The sequence below is a fragment of the Homarus americanus genome, unplaced genomic scaffold, assembly GCF_018991925.1.
Source record: "Homarus americanus isolate GMGI-L3 unplaced genomic scaffold, GMGI_Hamer_2.0 scaffold39155, whole genome shotgun sequence".
Taxonomy (NCBI): domain Eukaryota; kingdom Metazoa; phylum Arthropoda; class Malacostraca; order Decapoda; family Nephropidae; genus Homarus; species Homarus americanus.
In genome coordinates, this window is record NW_024737042.1 from 11,898,638 (window position 1) to 11,917,229 (window position 18,592).

Consider the following 18,592-nt stretch of genomic DNA (forward strand, 5'->3'; position numbering starts at 1 on the left):
AATCCAAATGAATAAACAAATAAATAAAATATTGTAATATGTGGAGGCCCCTGGGCAGCTGTCCACTTAGCCCACTCCTAAACCCGGCCCTGGCTGTCACTCGGAATCGTGTATGATGATCATCCAGCCCATCGTTTGACCTAACCCAAGCTTTGAATTTCTGGGTTTTCTTCTTTGTCGACCGCCACATGGTGCATGTGTAGTGGTCTCCTTGTATATATTTCTCGATCAAATGGTCCACTTTATAACCCCAGTTAATACAATTAAAAAAAAATGTTGAGCCCAAATAAACTCTTGTCCCACTATTCAAAATCAATGAACACCATTAGTAATCGATCATGTGAGGGCAAACTTTTCGGAGTGAGAATTGTGAACTCTTGGAACAATTTGCCAGAAAGTGTTGTGGCGGCACCGAGTGTGAGTTCTTTCAAGACCAGACTTGACCAACACTGGAGCGGGTTCAGGAGCCGGTGCATGCCCAGTACAGTACCTGCCAACAGTGCGTAACAGAGTGCCAGTACATGTCTAGTACTTGTAAACAGTGCTTGACAGAGACGTGATCGATCGCCCAATCGGTTAACTGGCCAATCATTGGTGAAGAGGATAAAAGTGAAAGTAAAAATGTCCCGTAAATATTGTTTCCTCCATTTTTTTGTGGATTTACACTCGAGTTCCATCACAACTAAAGTTTATAGGGGGTTTAAATATAAAATATAAAAGTTGCTCATGAAAACAATACCCAAATCACTAAATTTTTTTCTTCAACTTCAAATGAAAATGGATCCAGGCACTTGACTATGATGAAATAAATTTATAGTTGATGGTAACATTGTGTGCCGGTAACTGTGATCGGCAACACAGGACTGGAGGTGTTGACGGTGATCAGCTGTGTTGCTCCTGCCCGCCTGCAGCTGACTACATGGCGACGGTGGCCAAAATGAGTTACCGGTCTGCAATGAATTTTGTCCGACGAGGTTTATTGGGCCAGTTTCAAAGGAATTCTCATAGATTTTTAAACTTAAGAGTAAGTAATGAAACTTATACATGAACAAGTTTAATGTTGAAATTCAACTTTTCCAATATTATCCTCTGAAAGCTTGGTTGTAATATTTAGTTAAAGTGTTATTAGGTAGCTAGGCACCTATTCAGTTAGATTGCTACATAATATAAGTTTAATTTGATTCAGCATGTATATAGGCAATGCTGGTATATAATATAGCATAAGTGAAGGCATACAATGGTAAACAAGTTGATTTGACCAAGGATAGCTAATAACGTCACCATATGCCTATTTCCAGTAGGGCACTTTGCTAAAGTAACTGGTTGTTTAGGCCTTTAAGGCCTAAACCTCGTAAGGCGAAAACGACCATTGTATTCATAATAATAATAATCATAATAACGTAGTGGATATTTTGCTGTGACCGGGCAAGTTCCTATACTAATGCCAATTTAACGTGAGTGCAATCTGATTGGCTAAGTACTTTTTGTTTAATAGGAGAAGCTAGGAAGTTAGGTAAGGTTAGGTAAGTTTCTATGGTTAGTTAGGTTAGGTAAGTTTCTATGGTTAGTTAGGTTAGGTTCTATTAGGTTCTAGTAAATGTCTCCTTTTTTATGATGATACAAACATCTGTGGAAAAAATTAATAAAATAAACAACTCCTTCTGGTTAGATATGTTTATAGCTACACAATGATCTACTCGCGGCAAAATAAATGCCAAATGCCTCCAGAGTCACGATCAATTATAGTTCTTGCGTTGTTCGCCAGTAATACTTATACTTTTTTTACTTTTATCCTCCTCACCACTGATCGGCTTGTTAGCCGTTTGCAGGGGTAGAAATTCACATGTGCCCTCTCGCTCGTAGGCGACCAAAATATCATAAGCGCGACAAGATTTTACTATTTTGTTGGTCTGGGATCGCCCGATGGGTAAGTGGGCTTATGGCAGTGGTAAGACACATTCAATGTTTATAAGAGCTTCATATAGAGAATACACTATTAATGCTAGTTATCTTAATTGTATCACTGGTATTGCAAGCAGAAGGGATACCCATTTTTTGTTTATAACATTTTATATGAAAATGAAAATAAAATATATACACTCTATGATATAATGTAGTGATAAAACTGGACAAATGAGTTGGTGCAATGCCACCTAGAACACCAGGCCGGTTCAGGGATTGTACGATGTCACATACAGATACTACCGCTATTCACGTCGGTGTATGGAAACCGTGCATTGTAATGAATAAACGCAGTCTAATTATGTAGATATACAGTTATTATTGAGGAATTAATTTCTATACATAATACAGTATATAAAAGCAATGACAGCAAAATTTAATACCTGAATGTATAATAGGCAAGAATAAAAACAATTGACATGTGATGAAATCTGCCTTTCCATCAACAATCACACCATTTATTATCAAATGCTGTGACCATGCTGGAACAGCATGGTCAAACCAATATTTCTGCTATCGTTAATGAAATTCAGACTGCAGTTGATTTACTTAACAAATATTTGACTTGGCCAGGACCCAGCCTGAGAAGGATTATAGAAGGTGACACGACCATGTTCCAAGGAGAGAAGCTGAGTGGTAGAAGCAACACTTTCAAGACTGTAAGGTGTGATATGCTGACATCACTGATTTCAAGACTAAACAAAGGATTTATTGACAGGGCCAGTACGATTCTCCAGAACGCAAGGATTCTGAATTTCAAATTGTGGCCTGCAGAGTACAGTGGGAATGAAGATTTCGGGGATAGCGCTGTGCAAGCATTGGCTCAGGCTCTTGAGAAAACACTGATGGAGGCAGAGGTGAATCCTACTTTGGTAGAGGATGAATGGACTGTGCTCAAAAGTAAGACATCACTTGTTTCAAGACTGTCTTGGCAACAAATCAATCAATCATATGGAGAAAGGTGTGCCTCATTTCTCCATCTGGTTGACCTACTGCTTTCCATTCCAGCTAGTTCGGCTGATGCTGAATGTGGTTTTAGCCAGGTCAAACGCATTAAGACAGACTGGCGTAGTCGTCTCACTGATGACCACCTGACGGATCTCGTGGTGGTTCAGTTGCAAACAGAGAGCGTTGGCAACTTCAATCTGGACAAACATTTGCATCCCCTTATTAATTGTAGCAAATGCCTCTGCCATTTGCTTCACTGAAAATTTTTTTGGGGGGTGCAGGTGCTTCTTCTACATTTCAACTCTCTTCTTCCTCTGCATTTTTCTGTGCTTCCAATTCGATAAGATCCTCGTTACTTAGCTCTTCTGCTACACTTTCAACCAACTGTTCAACATCTTCATTATCAATTTCTAACTCAAGCTGTTTACCCAACCCCACTATCTTGTTACTAATCTTAGAAATTATTTCATCTTCATTAAATCCTCTGAAACTGTTCACATATTTTTTCAGGACTTTCTTCCATAGTCCATTCATGCACTGTCCTGTAACCTCATCCCTTGCTGCAATATTGTTCTTTATACAATTCAAAATGTTGTTGTCATTCCAAAATTCTCCGAGCATTTTCTCACCTTCAGTAGCTGCAACAGCCTGAGCGAAGGTCGTACATAAACAATTAGCTTTAAAAGCTGCAATAGCACCTTGATCCATGGGTTGGATGACAGAGGTAGTGTTAGGTGGAATGTACACTACCTTAACATCAGGGTGTATGTCGTCCAGGTGTGGTGGGTGTCCCGGAGCATTATCCAAAATTAACAAAATCTTGAATGCAATCCCTTGTTGCAGACAATACTCCTTGGCTCAAGGAATGAAACAAGTCATGAACCAATCCTCAAACAGTACTAGGGTCATCGAGGCTTTCTCGTTACTTTGATAAAACACTGGCAGTGTGTGCTTGCTGACATGTTTAAAAGTCCTGGGGTTCTCTGAATGATAGATCAGGAAGGGCTTTAGCTTGAAACCAGCTACATTCCCCCCCAACAGAAGTGTAATTCGGTCCTTGAATGCCTTGAATCCTGGGATTTTTTTCTCCTCTTTGTGGATGTATGTCCGTTCAGGCATGCGCTTCCATAATAATCCAGTTTCATCCACATTGAATATTTGCTCAGGCAAATAATTTCCCTCCACGATGACATGATCTAGCTCCTCCTTAAAAGCTTCGGCAGCACCAACATCAGCACTAGCTGCCTCTCCACTCACCTTAACATTGTGTAAACTGTAGCGGTTCTTAAATCTGTCAAACCAGCCATAACTTGCTCTGAAGGTTTGGTCGCACTCATCTCCTGCCTGCTCCTTCAGGCTTTCGAAAAGGCTTCTTGCCTTAGCCTGTAGGGTTAGAAGGCTTAAGGGTACACGCTTTTATATCTGGTCTTCCCTCCATATCACAAGTAATTTTTCCATCTCATGAATAGGACCTTGTCTTTTCTTCGTTATTATAGTTCCCTTTATAGGTGCTGATCCTTTCACTACCTCACGAAAACGTTCCTTGTCCTTCAAAATAGTAGATATGGTCGAGTGCGAGAAACCGAGGTCGCGTGAAATGGTTGCTACAGTTTTTCCATTTTCATGCTGCATTATTATCTTCATTTTCGTCTCAAAAATAATTGACTGTCTCCTTTTCTTCTGAGCACCACCGACAATATCACTTCTACGCTTTCCAGTCATTCTAAAGTGAATTAGATACGAAAATAATGTCAGTACACAACGCGATCATTTGTGGATAAAACGACAGCCAAACACCAACTAAGCGCTCTACGGCGTGGGTTCTGTAGCCACGAGGTGACCCAAGCCACGTGACTCTCTGGTACGGGACAGAAATGTTTCGGTATAGAAAATACGCGCGCCATTTAAAAAAAATTTTGGTACCGACTGCGGCAGTCGTATGTGCGGGTGGTCGTATCGACTGAGGCAGGTCGTAAGTGCGGGTGGTTGTAGGTCGGGTAGGTCGTAAGTCTGGGAGTTGCTGTACTTATCATAAAGGTTGAAGTAAAAAATGAAATTCGCTTTCAAATGAAGTCTTTTCATATTTCTTTGTTTTATACCATCAATAAAGCAAATAAGCAAATGATACCCAAAAATATAGCACAATAGGTAATTTACTACAGTTTGTCCAGCTGTAAATATCCCAAATCATTTATATAACTGATAAAACTTGATATAAATACACGCTTATATATGTGCAGTCCGGGGAGGTAAAACGTTCAGAGGAACAGCCACTGGACTTCAGGCTAGATCAGCTGGACACTTGATTCATACTGCAGTATGTTAGAGCTCACATTAGAATACTCTGACACACAAATTAACTGTACAGTACCTCGTTCATCAGATTTATTGGCCGAGATTTTCGTTTATTTGCACCAAATTTCTTGATACTTGATGACAAAACGATGAAAATGTTAAACTTCTACATCGCTTCATAATACTTCGTAGCATATATTATTCCAGGGGGCCCCCCAAGCTCGCGGATTTTTACTTCGCGGTTCTCGGTCACATTTTAAATAAATTGTTTCCGATTATTTGTGAGAGGATTTTCCAATTACAGTGATCCCTCGGTTAACGAATGCCTCGGTTAACGAAATCCTTACGAAATCGTGTCAACATGTTTTCGCCTGCTCGCCAGCTGTAGTATAATTTTCCAAGTCTATATTAAAATTTTTAGTCATTTTAACAATTATTTAACATAATTGAAGTACAGGGAACTACTGTAGTTTTTAGCGCGCCAAACAGCCACTTGACTCACCCAGATTGGCGTTAGTATGTGTCTCTGCTCAGTGGAGGTAGCATCTTGCTTGAGACTCTCTTCAACATAAACTATTTTTACGTTTTTACAGTACAATTATTGGTCATTCTGAAATTTATTTTACATATTGACAATATATAGTGCAGTGCAGTGTAGTGTTGATTTAAAGAAAATAATCTTGAATTACACCAAGTGAACTAAAAATTTTATGGGTGAAATGGTGGCATGAAGCATGGGGTGACTTCTCTTCCTCCTCCACTGCCTTCTCTTCTCCCTTCTCCTCCACCCCCACTTCTACATGCACACCTCAAAGTAAGTGTACTTTACTGCATTTATTTTTAGTTTGTATGTAATTTTCGGTGAGCTGGAACCAATTACCCAAAATCCCATTGAAACAATGGTTTCGGTTAACAAAATTTTCGGTTAACGAACGACCTTCTGGAACGAATTGTGTTCGTTAACCGAGGGACCACTGTACAAACGAAAATTTTGTCAGTACACAGCGTAATCACTGACGTTGGGACTCGAAAATACATAATTTGAAAAATTTTTGGTACGACAGAGGCAGGTCGTAAGTGCGGGTGGTTGTAAGTCGAGTAGGTCGTAAGTCGGGGAGGAGCTGTATAGTTTGATACAGTACCATGTTAAATATTAGTACAGTTCACAGCTGTATATCACTGATTTACTTCTTTTCTTTGTAATTTGAGTATTTTTTTTCAGGGTTTGAGCTCTAGCATTGGTGAAGAACAACCTAATTTCCCTGGGTCACGCTCCAAGTGGACGGAAAAGCTTGATTTTGTACAGCCAGATCTTTATGATGGCATACCAGTGTATCGTGTCATGGACCGCAAGGGCCAAATCATCGATCCTGCATATGATCCCAAGGTTATTATCAGAGAATTTATCTTATGATGATGATATATTAGTTTTGTTTTTGGTGTAGTGCTTGTTATTATAAGGAATAGTATTATTTATATGAAAAATAAATCAGTTCATTCCTTATAAGCCAATTGAGAAAAAAGTCCTTAGATATATTGGAACTAAACCATGGAATCCTTGATCATGTGGGCTTGTGATGTGGCTCAGTTGTTTATCTTTCTGCCCACGCGCAGCTCTGGCGTGGGCTTGTGATGTAGTGCTATGTGGCTCAGTTGTTTATCCTTCTACCCACGCGGAGCTCTGGCGTGTATCTTATTTTTCCCCCTTTCTTGTACTTGGAGGACCTTAAAATGTTTAAAATTACTTCAAGGAAAAGGGGAGAGAATGTTACTATTACAATATGAAAAAGTCTTGAAGTACTGTATTATACTCACTTCAATTGACATTTTTTGTTATTGATAATTTTAAGGTTTAATATAACACATATTTCAGGTACATATTAAATATCACTTGTGTTGGTTTTTTCATATTTTACAATGGGCATCACTTTTTCTTATTGTGGTAACATCAATAGGTTTGTAAAGTATTTCCTGTGATACTCCTCTTCAACTACCTTGCATTAAAGATTATTATTCTGCTCTTTGTCCCTTTCCATGACTACTTCTTTGCCAACCACCCGAATGAACACACTCCAGGACTTAAAATTTCATGATAAATTTTATTCTTTTTCTGTTATAGTTTTTCGTTGTGTAATTTTTTTTATGTAATATTTAACACACCTTTCATACTACCTATAAATATGTCAGACCTGTAACACCATCCTGTGTAGAGTTCACTTCACTTCTTCAGTTTCCTTGATATTGTTCGCCATTCCATGTTGTATAAGGTATATTTACAGTCGTGTTTGTTTTTCATGTTTCCTACACCACATCTCTCTGTTGCTGATGAAGCTATCACAAACTGTAATGGTATTATGTTGCAGATTACTGAATCAATCCACAACAAATTACTCTTGAACAATGGCAGCAGGTGTGATTATGGTACCAGGGCTTCTGTGGTTGCATATCATTACAGTACAGTATCTCTAAAATATACAGTACAGATTTCTTAAAGATGCTAATTAAAACCTCTACAGTTACTGGTAAAATTTAATGGCAGTTCTTTGTATTAGCCTTTAATGCAATTAATTTTCAGTAATCCTTTATTTCCTAATGATAGTACTGTAAAAATTATAGAATAAGAGAACACAAAAAATACAATGTCTGAATACAGAAATACTAATTTGGCTACAGAAAATACTTAAACTTGTCTACAGAAAAACAAAATACCAGGGGAAGCCTTGAGTGCTCTTGTGAATTTAAAGCTTTGAAACTTTTGGCATAGAGTACATAATGACCCTCTTGTCTTACTTCAGCTGGATGAGGAGGTTGTAGTACGTATGTATCACAAAATGACACTGCTCAACACAATGGATCGCATTATGTATGAATCCCAGCGCCAGGGTCGCATCTCATTTTACATGACCAACTATGGTGAGGAAGGAACACACATTGGCTCAGCTGCTGCACTAGATGACAGAGACCTTGTCTACGGTCAATATCGAGAAGCAGGTAGGAGAGTTAAAAACAGTAAATTTGGTACAGTATATTTAATCAATAGTTTGCAAGTACAGTACAACTTATAACATTTGAATTGAGGAGATCCTAAAAGAAGACTTGGTCCCAGGTAATGAGACAACATAAATATGTAGCCGGATGATTATTTGTGGTGGACCTCGAAAGAAGTTAACCTATTCCTGGCAGTATCATGGTTTCTAGACTTGCTCTCCTTACTCCATGTGTAAACTGGGTAGCCCCACTTCCTCTTGAATTGTAGTGAGGTGTAGCATATTTTATACTGATTTTGTTTTATTGGCTTAGTGTTATAGTTGTGCAGAAATATTGATATTTACCCTGCTGTTGCCATCAGGTAGTAGCAGCTAAACTACACAACTGTGGAAAATGGCTGTAAAATGTTATTGATGATGAAAATAATGATGCCTAGATGAATAATGTTGAATACTCCAAGGCAGAGTTATGAAGTATTGGAGGCACAATCACAGCCAATTCTTAGTGTTTTTCTGTTTTCAGTGTACAGGTATTTAGATATAATAAATATACCTACTGTACAGTACAGTAAGATCTTGTATTTCGTGAGTAATATAGACGGAAAAAATTGCGCCAAATTCAAATTCGCCAAATGCAAATACATGTACTAATGTGAAAAATAACAATATAGACTGGCCACTCTATATCAACTTCTGATTTTCCCATTTATAACCTCCAAATGATACAAATTCTGTATTTAATGATCTGATTGTGCATTCCAGACACTAGTTTTTAGGCTTTTCTCAAGTAACTTAATCACACGCTGCTTATCCTGCATCGAGTACTTGGCAAACTTAACTCCCTTATGATAGTCCCGCTTCTCATTTTCCTTATTTGGCTGCATAGGTGGGTCTGTCCCACCCCCACCAGCACCAGTAGGGCCCCAGTAGAGGTAGAGGCCATTATCTTGACTCGACAGGTGGTAGCACCACCCAAAAAAGCACACAATAGCAGCTCGGGCGGTCGCTAGGATGGCGCAGGCTGCAACGCGATAGTTGCGTTCTTGTAGACCTCTTTTACGTTCACCACCGGCAATTTGATCACCAGAATGCTTGTTGGAAACATTCTTCTTACCTTGTCTTTCCGTATTCATCGCTGACACAACAAAATTGGAGAAAATTGCGAAAATCACGGAGTAATTAACAGAAACCGCACAATTCAACTGATCATGTGATGTAAACAGAGAGCGCTGGTGTAAACCGTTATTAGTCCTCACTGCGAAACATTCTTTTTACTTATTCTTTTCATACAGTATTTATAGGTAACCGCTAAATGTGCAAAAAAAGAACAAAATTTACAGTGTCTCAAAAAACACTTCACAAACAATAGACACGAATCAGTTGAACATGTCATGTCGAACGTAAACTGTAAACATTGCATAACCCCGCACCACACTTAAAACGTTAAGGATGGAATCATGCTATAGCCAACATTCGTATGCAAAAGTTCGTGTTTTACAAACAGCGTTCCCCTATTTATCAATCTCGTTACAACCAATTCACATTGACAAAACACGCGTTGTAGTAGAAATGACTGTAACTGGTATGAGGGCTGTGATCTCATTCAAGATGGTGGCCAGCATTCAGCTGCCTGGATCTTGCGAAACTCATGATATTTTATGCAAAATATAAGACTTGGTTACATTAGGTAGTGCTCGCGAAATGTAATAGCGCGAAATATGAAATCTTCCTGTACTACATACAAATCTACTGCAGTTAGTTTGTCTGGTATACTTTGTTAAGATTTTCAATTGATGTTTTATATTCTTATAGATTATAAGAGGTGCATGAAATAATACTGTAGTAAAAAAGTGTCAGTGGTGCCTCCTTTCCTCTGTAGGGAGAAGGCTAGAAGGATATTAGGGATGTGCCTTTTTTAACCTTTACGTATATCTCGGCTTATAAGACGGAATTTGAACATTAAAAAAATCTGCCCAAAGTTAGGGGGTCGTCTTAATCACCAAGTATAAAATTCTTACCTCTTAAATATTGCGTGTCAAGAGTGGTGATGGAAACATGGTAAACCACTCACAAAGTCCTACCAGGGAAAGTGACCTTGACTGTGACCGCCTGTGGCTATTTTTAGCCGTCCTTGTGTTCGGAGGTGGTCAGTAATGCATATCTGTATATTTACTGATCATAATACTTATCTCCTATAAATAATTAATTTAAAATTAATTTTTTTACAAAGAATATTCAGTAAATGACTGCGTTAATTCTTGAAACTACCGACAGTGGTAAATTTAGGATATAAATGATGAACAGAAGTCACTTCATGGAGTCATGGATTCGGAGTTTGGTCCTTAATGATCACCTACCAGTTATAATGCTAGCCTCCCTTTTTCGCGAAACAAGTATATAAATTAAAGAAAATACTTGCAGTGTGTTTAATGTATTACAGTATATTATAAATAAATAAATAAACAAATAAATCGGCAAATCTATTTTAAGTAAATGGAAATATTTTACTCACACCAACATTAGTTCCAATTAAATAACTGCCGCTTAAGTGAGTCACTAGTGTACACCAGCCGGTATAATTTGATGCCAATACTTGAAGTGAATTGGCATTATTTTAAATAACCAACAATAAATAAATGGAAAAAAGATCAAAGGTGAGAAACATTATATTGTATGTATGTTGTGTTGTCAAAGGAAGAGAAACAATTGAAACTCTGCAATTGTGTGTAAATGAGACAGAAAGATAAATCAGCAACCTAAGACTTGGTCACAATTTTCGTGATGCCATATGGAAGTAGGGTCTACCATTAGACAATACTGTACATTGTGCTTCCAATATCTTCCCAGGCAGTAGAATCTCCCCATTTGGTAGCTGCCTAAAACTTTTAGTAATATTACTTTGATACAACATGATAAATTAGACAAACAATGAAAATAAACAAACAAAAGTTATTTACCAAGACCTCTCTGAGAACAGAGGGATGGAGGGGGAAGGAAGGAGGTTGAGATAAGACGGCTATTTATAGCCTGTCTTTGTGTAGGAAGTCGACCACACTAGAAATAATTAATTTTATTATGGTAGTGTTGTGAGGATGTGTGAGTGGTGTGGGGGTTGTGGTAGTGTTGTGAGGATGTGTATGTGGTGTGGGGGGTTGTGGTAGTGTGATGTAGTGGTGTGGTGTTGTGAGGATGCTGTGGTAGTGTGGGGGCTTTGTGTTCAGGATGTGTGAGTGGTGTGGGGGGGTTGTGCAGTGGTGGTGTTATGTAGGAGTGTTGTGAGGATGTGGTAGTGGGAGGATGCTGTGAGTAGTGTGGGGGCTTTGTGGTACAGTTGTGAGGATGTGTGAGTGGTGTGGGGGGGTTGTGGTAGTGTTGTGAGGATGCTGTATGAGTAGTGTGGGGGCTTTGTGGTACAGTTGTGAGGATGTGTGAGTGGTGTGGGGGGGTTGTGGTAGTGTTGTGAGGATGCTGTATGAGTAGTGTGGGGGCTTTGTGGTATAGTTGTGAGGATGTGTAAGTGGTGTGGGGGGGTTGTGGTTGTTGTGAGGATGTGTGAGTGGTGTGGGGGGGTTGTGGTAGTGGGAGGATGTATGAGTAGTGTGGGGACTTTGTGGTTCAGTTGTGAGGATGTGTGAGTGGTGTGGGGGGGTTGTGCAGTGGTAGTGTTAGGAGGATGCTGTATGAGTAGTGTGGGGGCTTTGTGGTTCAGTTGTGAGGATGTGTGAGTGGTGTGGGGGGGTTGTGCAGTGGTAGTGTTAGGAGGATGCGGTATGAGTAGTGTGGGGGCTTTGTGGTACAGTTGTGAGGATGTGTGAGTGGTGTGGGGGGGTTGTGGGAGTGAGTCATAACCACACACCACCCTCAACACACTACCTCTTTCCTGCATCACCATCCAACACTACCAACGTGCAACACACCTGGTCACCTCTACATTATTAACACCTATACTGGAGTTGATTGGGATCATGTGCTGTGTACATCGATGTATTTCTGCCCGACACTGAATACGTCATCAACCTCTAGGGTCCAGGATAATATTAAGCCCTGGCACGGTGACTCCTCTCTCTTAAAGTGCATTTAGGTGATTGTATTTGGCGTCATCTAATCCCTAACTTCATAATGGAGTTGTCAAGGCTTCACTGTAATTACAATCTCCAGTTTTTTAGTTTCGTTTATTCAACTGGTATTATATCTACAAGAGTTATTTAACCAGACGTGGACATTTCTTTTTGTAAAGTCATATGTAGTATGAAATACAATATTTCAGTATACGAGTGTCATGTTGAGATGGGAGTGGTGACATTAGTGGGGCAGCTAAATGCAATTTTTCAAGAGAATCATGAAAATGGTGGTACAAGCACCAAATTTGGCATGGTAATTCTCTAATGGTTACTAGTCAAGTCTGCCTGATTGGCCATTTAAAAATTCAAGATGGCGACCATTTTTCAAGGTGACCGCCATATTGACCTTCAAAAGTTGATTTTTCTTATAGAAATTGATGTAGTTGGTCAATCTGGGTGATCTTGGTGTCGATATGTATGTTTTCAAGCATGCTTAGATGATTTTTTATAGTTTTAAGTCCATTGTAACATTTTTATCCACATAAAATAACACTTTTAGTAAAAAATATAACAAAAAAGAACTTACTAAAAAAAAGTACGGTAAACAGTGGGAACACAGTCCCACCACCGAGACGAGGTAACACTCCCACCACCGATCGTCTCGTGTGAAGCAAGCATATAAATTAAAGAAAATACTTGCAGTGTGTTTAATATGTTACAGTATATTATAAATAAACAAATAAATCGGTAAATCCATTTCAAGTAAATGGAAAAATTTTACTCGACACCGACATTAGTTCCAGTTACCGGTAAATAGCAGACGCTTCAGTGACGTCACTAGTGTTTACACTACACCAGCGGGTAACATTTGATGACATTACTTGAAGTGAATTGGCCTTATTTTAAAAAACCAAGGATGGTTGGTAGAGGACTACTGAGTCAGTGGGTAAGTGTCACATTTGGGGTACTGGTCTTATACAGCGAATAGAGCTCAAAAACTACTTTTTAAATGGAAATTTGGGGGGGCCGTCTTATGCACCCCGACGCCTTATAGGCCGAGATATACGGTAAGTCATCAGAGCCACATATTAGCGCTCCTCACTTTTACATATATCTGTCAACTCCCAAGCCAACACCTTCAGTCTGCTTAACTGCAAATTTTTCTTATATTGCATGTTTTTAAGGGCCTGAAGATAATGTTATGGCCCATGTCATATGTGTGCGTGGTGTCCATTCGTCCAACTTCTTAAAGATTTTGTCTGCTTCATTGTGTCACCCAGGTATTAGAACTCAGGAACACCATTCAAGGATATATCCCCAATGTTGAGTTTCTCCAGCCTTGCTAAGGTATATAGGACACTTAAAGTTAACAGTCTGCTATCTACTCCGCTGCATCTATTTTGTATCCACCTTCCACACTCACTGCATATTGTTGAGTTTCTGCATACACCTTTCTTACAGACAGCAAATGGTCATTTTCCACATTCCACTACATCATATGGATCCCTCGCTCATGGCCACTAATGAATACAGTACTCTTGTTTTTACGACATTCACTCTCAAGCCCTTTGACTCCATTTCAAATTTCCATTTCATAAATGTTTTCCACTACCTCTTCAACACTATCAGCACTAGATTATCAATATACTACAACTCCCATGGTATACCAGTTCTAAAGTCTTATGAAGTTGCCTATAGCACCATGACAAACAGAAAGGGGCTCAAGGTATACCCCTGGTGAATCACTACTTTTACCTTAAATTCATCACTTTCCTCACCATTTACTCTCATATCGGTTTTTCAGCCCAACTATAATACCATTACCACTTGAACAGACACTCCTTAACCTCTAGCTTTCTCAATCATACTTTATTACTTTATGTGGTACCCTGTCAAATGCCTTCTCTAAGTCTACAAATATGAAGTACAGTACATTCTCTCCTTCCCTATATATTTCTTTTGCTGTAGTTGCCTGGTTATAAAGTAATGCCTCTGTAGTCCCCATACTTGCATTTCATTAATGTCCACACTTCCATATCAATTTCTTGATCACTTTTTCTACAACTTTCATAACATGGTCTAACAGCTTCAGGCACCTGTAGCTTCCATTTTAAGTGCATCACCTTTTCCCCTTTTAAGTTTTTACAATCACACTTCTGCAGTCATTTGGAACAGTACACTCCAATCTCCATCCACACTACTGTATTTAGCATATCTGCTAATCCATCCTGTTCTTGCTTCATAGCCTTGTAAAACTCTTCTGGCCTTTTAATTTGTCTCCAGGTTTTCTTCCTTGTCACCACCCATCCCACCCATCTTCCTTTCTCTCTGTCCACTGCATCATTCCACCACAATGCTACTGCATACCTGGCTGGGCCTTTTGTCCAGCCACATATCTTGTCAGCCACACTCAATAAAACATTCTTTCATATGGCCCAGCATCTTGCTACTACCCCTTACACCGTCACGGCTGATTCCTCTCTTTTCAACTCTGCATAAAATGCTTCCTGAACATTCTATTCCTTCAATTTTCACTGTCTCCTTGGAACAAACACATTCTTCCTTTCCCTGCATCTATTAGGCAATATGTCACACACATGTAATCAGGACAAATAAATAGCTTAGTCTGACCAGTAGATGGTAATTTAGCCACCAGTCATTTGAAAATGAGAAAGCTGAATGTAATTTGATTCACTGTACTGAACAGTAACAGACTGAGACAGGTAAATACAGTGTTAATGTACTGTAACTACCAGGAAGACAGTGCCTTGGAGGAGCTCAATAAGATACTCTCAGAATCCTGTTTTTACAAACCCACAAAAGTGACTCGCACGGCCTTATTCCTTTCTTTATAGTTCAGTCAGTTTGTTGTCTGAAGATTCGAATTCCATTCTGAATACCAAAGCAAAAACTCCAAAGTATGTTTTTTTCTGTTATCAGGTGTGCTGATGTGGCGAGGGTTCTCTCTGGATCGCTTCATGAACCAATGTTATGGCAATGAGAGGGATAGTGGAAAAGGGAGACAGATGCCTGTTCATTATGGTTCTAATGAGCACAACTTTGTTACTATTTCTTCACCATTAGCCACACAGATGCCTCAAGGTATGTATATCATGCTTGTGTGTACAGGGTATGAGGTGCTGTGTGCAAAAACTCTACAAGTGCCAAAAAATGAGTATAATTTTATCACACCCAACTAATGTACAATGCTACCCCCGTCAGCTGGTGAATGAAGGTACCAAGTTTTCAAACGGCGGGTGGCTCTACCAATCGACTTGCATTACACATGCCCCACTGACAATTGACTTTTTAACATTATTATTTTACATTATTCCTATATGAAGTTATAATCAATAATGTATACCGGCATATATTTTAAGGTTTGTAATATACAAAACATAATTATGTTTTCATAATTTCATGTCATAACATAATTTTGCCTATTACTGCATGCTTCTTCACATACAATGCAATTCTTTAGTTCAAAAGTTATGACATTTCAGTGTTGCCAATAAGAAATTATGTACAGTATTAACTGGGAATGCACTTCTGGCCAAAACTTTTAAGTTTACTTGGGCTTAAATTTTGTATGGAAACAATTGTAAATCAATAGAAAACTTGAAATACATAAAGATATACAGTAGACCCTTGATATTTGCAGAGGTTAGGTTCTTGTAAAACCTCTCAGATCAGAAACCATGAATGTATACACCTTAGTTCAATGGGAGGAACTTGGTTAGGTTCCTGGTCAAGATGTATCTGGTGCTGCTCTGGCAACAGCCAGGTCAACTGTTATGTTGGCACATACCCCAACTTACTCCCCTTAACCCCCTCCTCCCCACCGGAATATCAGCAAGTTCTTGACAGAAGTTACAATTTCATTTGGGAAAGGAGTTGAACCAGTTTTGAACAGTGGTGAACAACGCAACAGTAACAGCTGAGCGTCGTCCCCAAGTTTACCTTCTCACAGTGATGTCCCAAGTACCCAGTGATAACTGCTCATGAGACCCAACAACAAGCACTGATGTGTTAATCTGTCCACGATAGAGACGCCTGGTGCCACACCTGACTGTACACCACTTGATTGAGTTGCTACAGCATCATGCGAGGTCCCCCATAACACCATCTGTGAGAGAATTACTAAACCATTTGAGGTCCCTCATAACACCATCTGTGAGGGAGTTCCTACACCATGTGAGGTCCCTCATAACACCATCTGTGAGGGAGTTCCTACACCATGTGAGGTCCCCCATAACACCATCTGTGAGAGAATTACTAAACCATTTGAGGTCCCTCATAACACCATCTGTGAGGGAGTTCCTACACCATGTGAGGTCCCTCATAACACCATCTGTGAGGGAGTTCCTACACCATGTGAGGTCCCCCATAACACCATCTGTGAGGGAGTTCCTACACCATGTGAGGTCCCCCATAACACCATCTGTGAGAGAATTACTACACCATGTGTGGTCCCTCATAACATCATCTGTGAGGGAGTTACTATACCATGTGAGGTCCCTCATAACACCCTCTGTGAGAGAATTACTACACCATGTGAGGTCCCTCATAACACCATCTGTGAGAGAATTACTACACCATGTGAGGTCCCTCATAACACCATCTGTGAGGTAATTACTACACCATGTGAGGTCCCCCATAACATCATCTGTGAGAGAATTACTATGCCATGTCAGGTCCCTCATAACACCATCTGTGAGGTAATTACTACACCATGTGAGGTCCCTCATAACACCATCTGTGAGAGAATTACTACACCATGTGAGGTCCCTCATAACACCATCTGTGAGGTAATTACTACACCATGTGAGGTCCCCCATAACATCATCTGTGAGGTAATTACTACACCATGTGAGGTCTCTCATAACACCATCTGTGAGAGAATTACTACAACATGTGAGGTCCCCCATAACATCATCTGTGAGGTAATTATTACACCATGTGAGGTCCCTTATAACACCATCTGTTAGGTAATTACTACACCATGTGAGGTTCCTCATAACACCATCTGTGAGAGAATTACTACACCATGTGAGATTCCTTATAACACCATCTGTTAGGTAATTACTACGCCATGTCAGGTCCCTCATAACACCATCTGTGAGAGAATTACTACACAATGTGAGGTCCCTTATAACACCATCTGTTTGGTAATTACTACACCATGTGAGGTCCCTCATAACACCATCTGTGAGAGAATTACTGAGGTCCCTCATAACATCATCTCTGAGAGAATTACTACACCATGTCAGGTCCCTCATAACACCATCTGTGAGAGAATTACTACACCATGTCAGGTCCCTCATAACACCATCTGTGAGGTAATTACTACACCATGTCAGGTCCCCCATAACATCATCTGTGAGAGAATTACTACACCATGTCAGGTCACCCATAACACCATCTGTAAGGGGATTACTACACCATGTCAGGTCCCTCATAACACCATCTGTGAGGTAATTACTACACCGTGTGAGGTCCCTCTTAACACCATCTGTGAGGGAGTTACTACATTATGTGAGGTCCCTCCTAACACCATCTGTGAGGGAATTACTACACTACTTATTTGCCGTTCAACACCTCAGTCCATGTGACCTATGTAACCTCCACTGTAGACATTAATTTGTATTTTCACTGTATGTTCCTTTTTCTTTCTCTAATGAAAGCTTTTGTTAACACCCCCCCCCCTCATGTTTTGTATGTCATAAGTAATTTTTGTCCAATGTATATTTTCAGCCTTCAGGATGCTGAACTTTTTTCAATAAACCGTTAATTATTATCATTATTATTATTATTTATTATTTAATGTTTAAGAACAGTGACTATAATAAACACTACAGTAAACCCTTGATAATTCGGCATTTGATAACTCGGAATTTCATATAACTCGGCATGGATATGGTCTTCAAATGTATTAGTATAACTCGAGAAATTCCTAGATATGTATAAATTGTCGAGGAAATCTTGGCATAACTGGCCACCTGCATCACCTACCATGCCTCTGTGTTAGAGCCCCATTTGTGCCGAGTTATGGAGGGTTTACTGTACAGGAGGTCCCTCGAGTTACGAATGGTTTCCGTTCCTGAGGATGTTCATAAGTCTGATTTGTACGTACAGTAAACCCTTGATAACTCGGCACACACGGGGCTCTGGCTTTGCCGAGTTATCCCAAATTCCGACTTACAGAGCCATTTCTCCCCCCTCCTACAAAAATACAACAATAAAAAAAATATCGACCCATATATGTGTACGATCAAAGACAAAAGTCGTGTTGCGGTTTTGTCCCAAGATTAAATATAACTCGTGAAACATTTTGAGAGC

At 39.6% G+C, this 18,592-nt stretch overlaps 1 protein-coding gene across 1 annotated transcript in view; it reads left to right on the plus strand.

Moving 5' to 3' along the window:
• Positions 1–843: 843 nt before the first annotated feature.
• The window catches only part of LOC121872725 (2-oxoisovalerate dehydrogenase subunit alpha, mitochondrial-like), a 37,066-nt gene continuing 19,317 nt past the window's right edge, over positions 844–18,592 (plus strand). The window contains exons 1-4 of the mRNA XM_042375739.1: positions 844–1,024; positions 6,428–6,592; positions 8,001–8,196; positions 15,194–15,355. Of these exons, the coding sequence (XP_042231673.1) occupies positions 920–1,024; positions 6,428–6,592; positions 8,001–8,196; positions 15,194–15,355 (628 nt within the window). The 5' untranslated portion in view covers positions 844–919. The remainder of the gene's footprint in view (positions 1,025–6,427; positions 6,593–8,000; positions 8,197–15,193; positions 15,356–18,592) is intronic.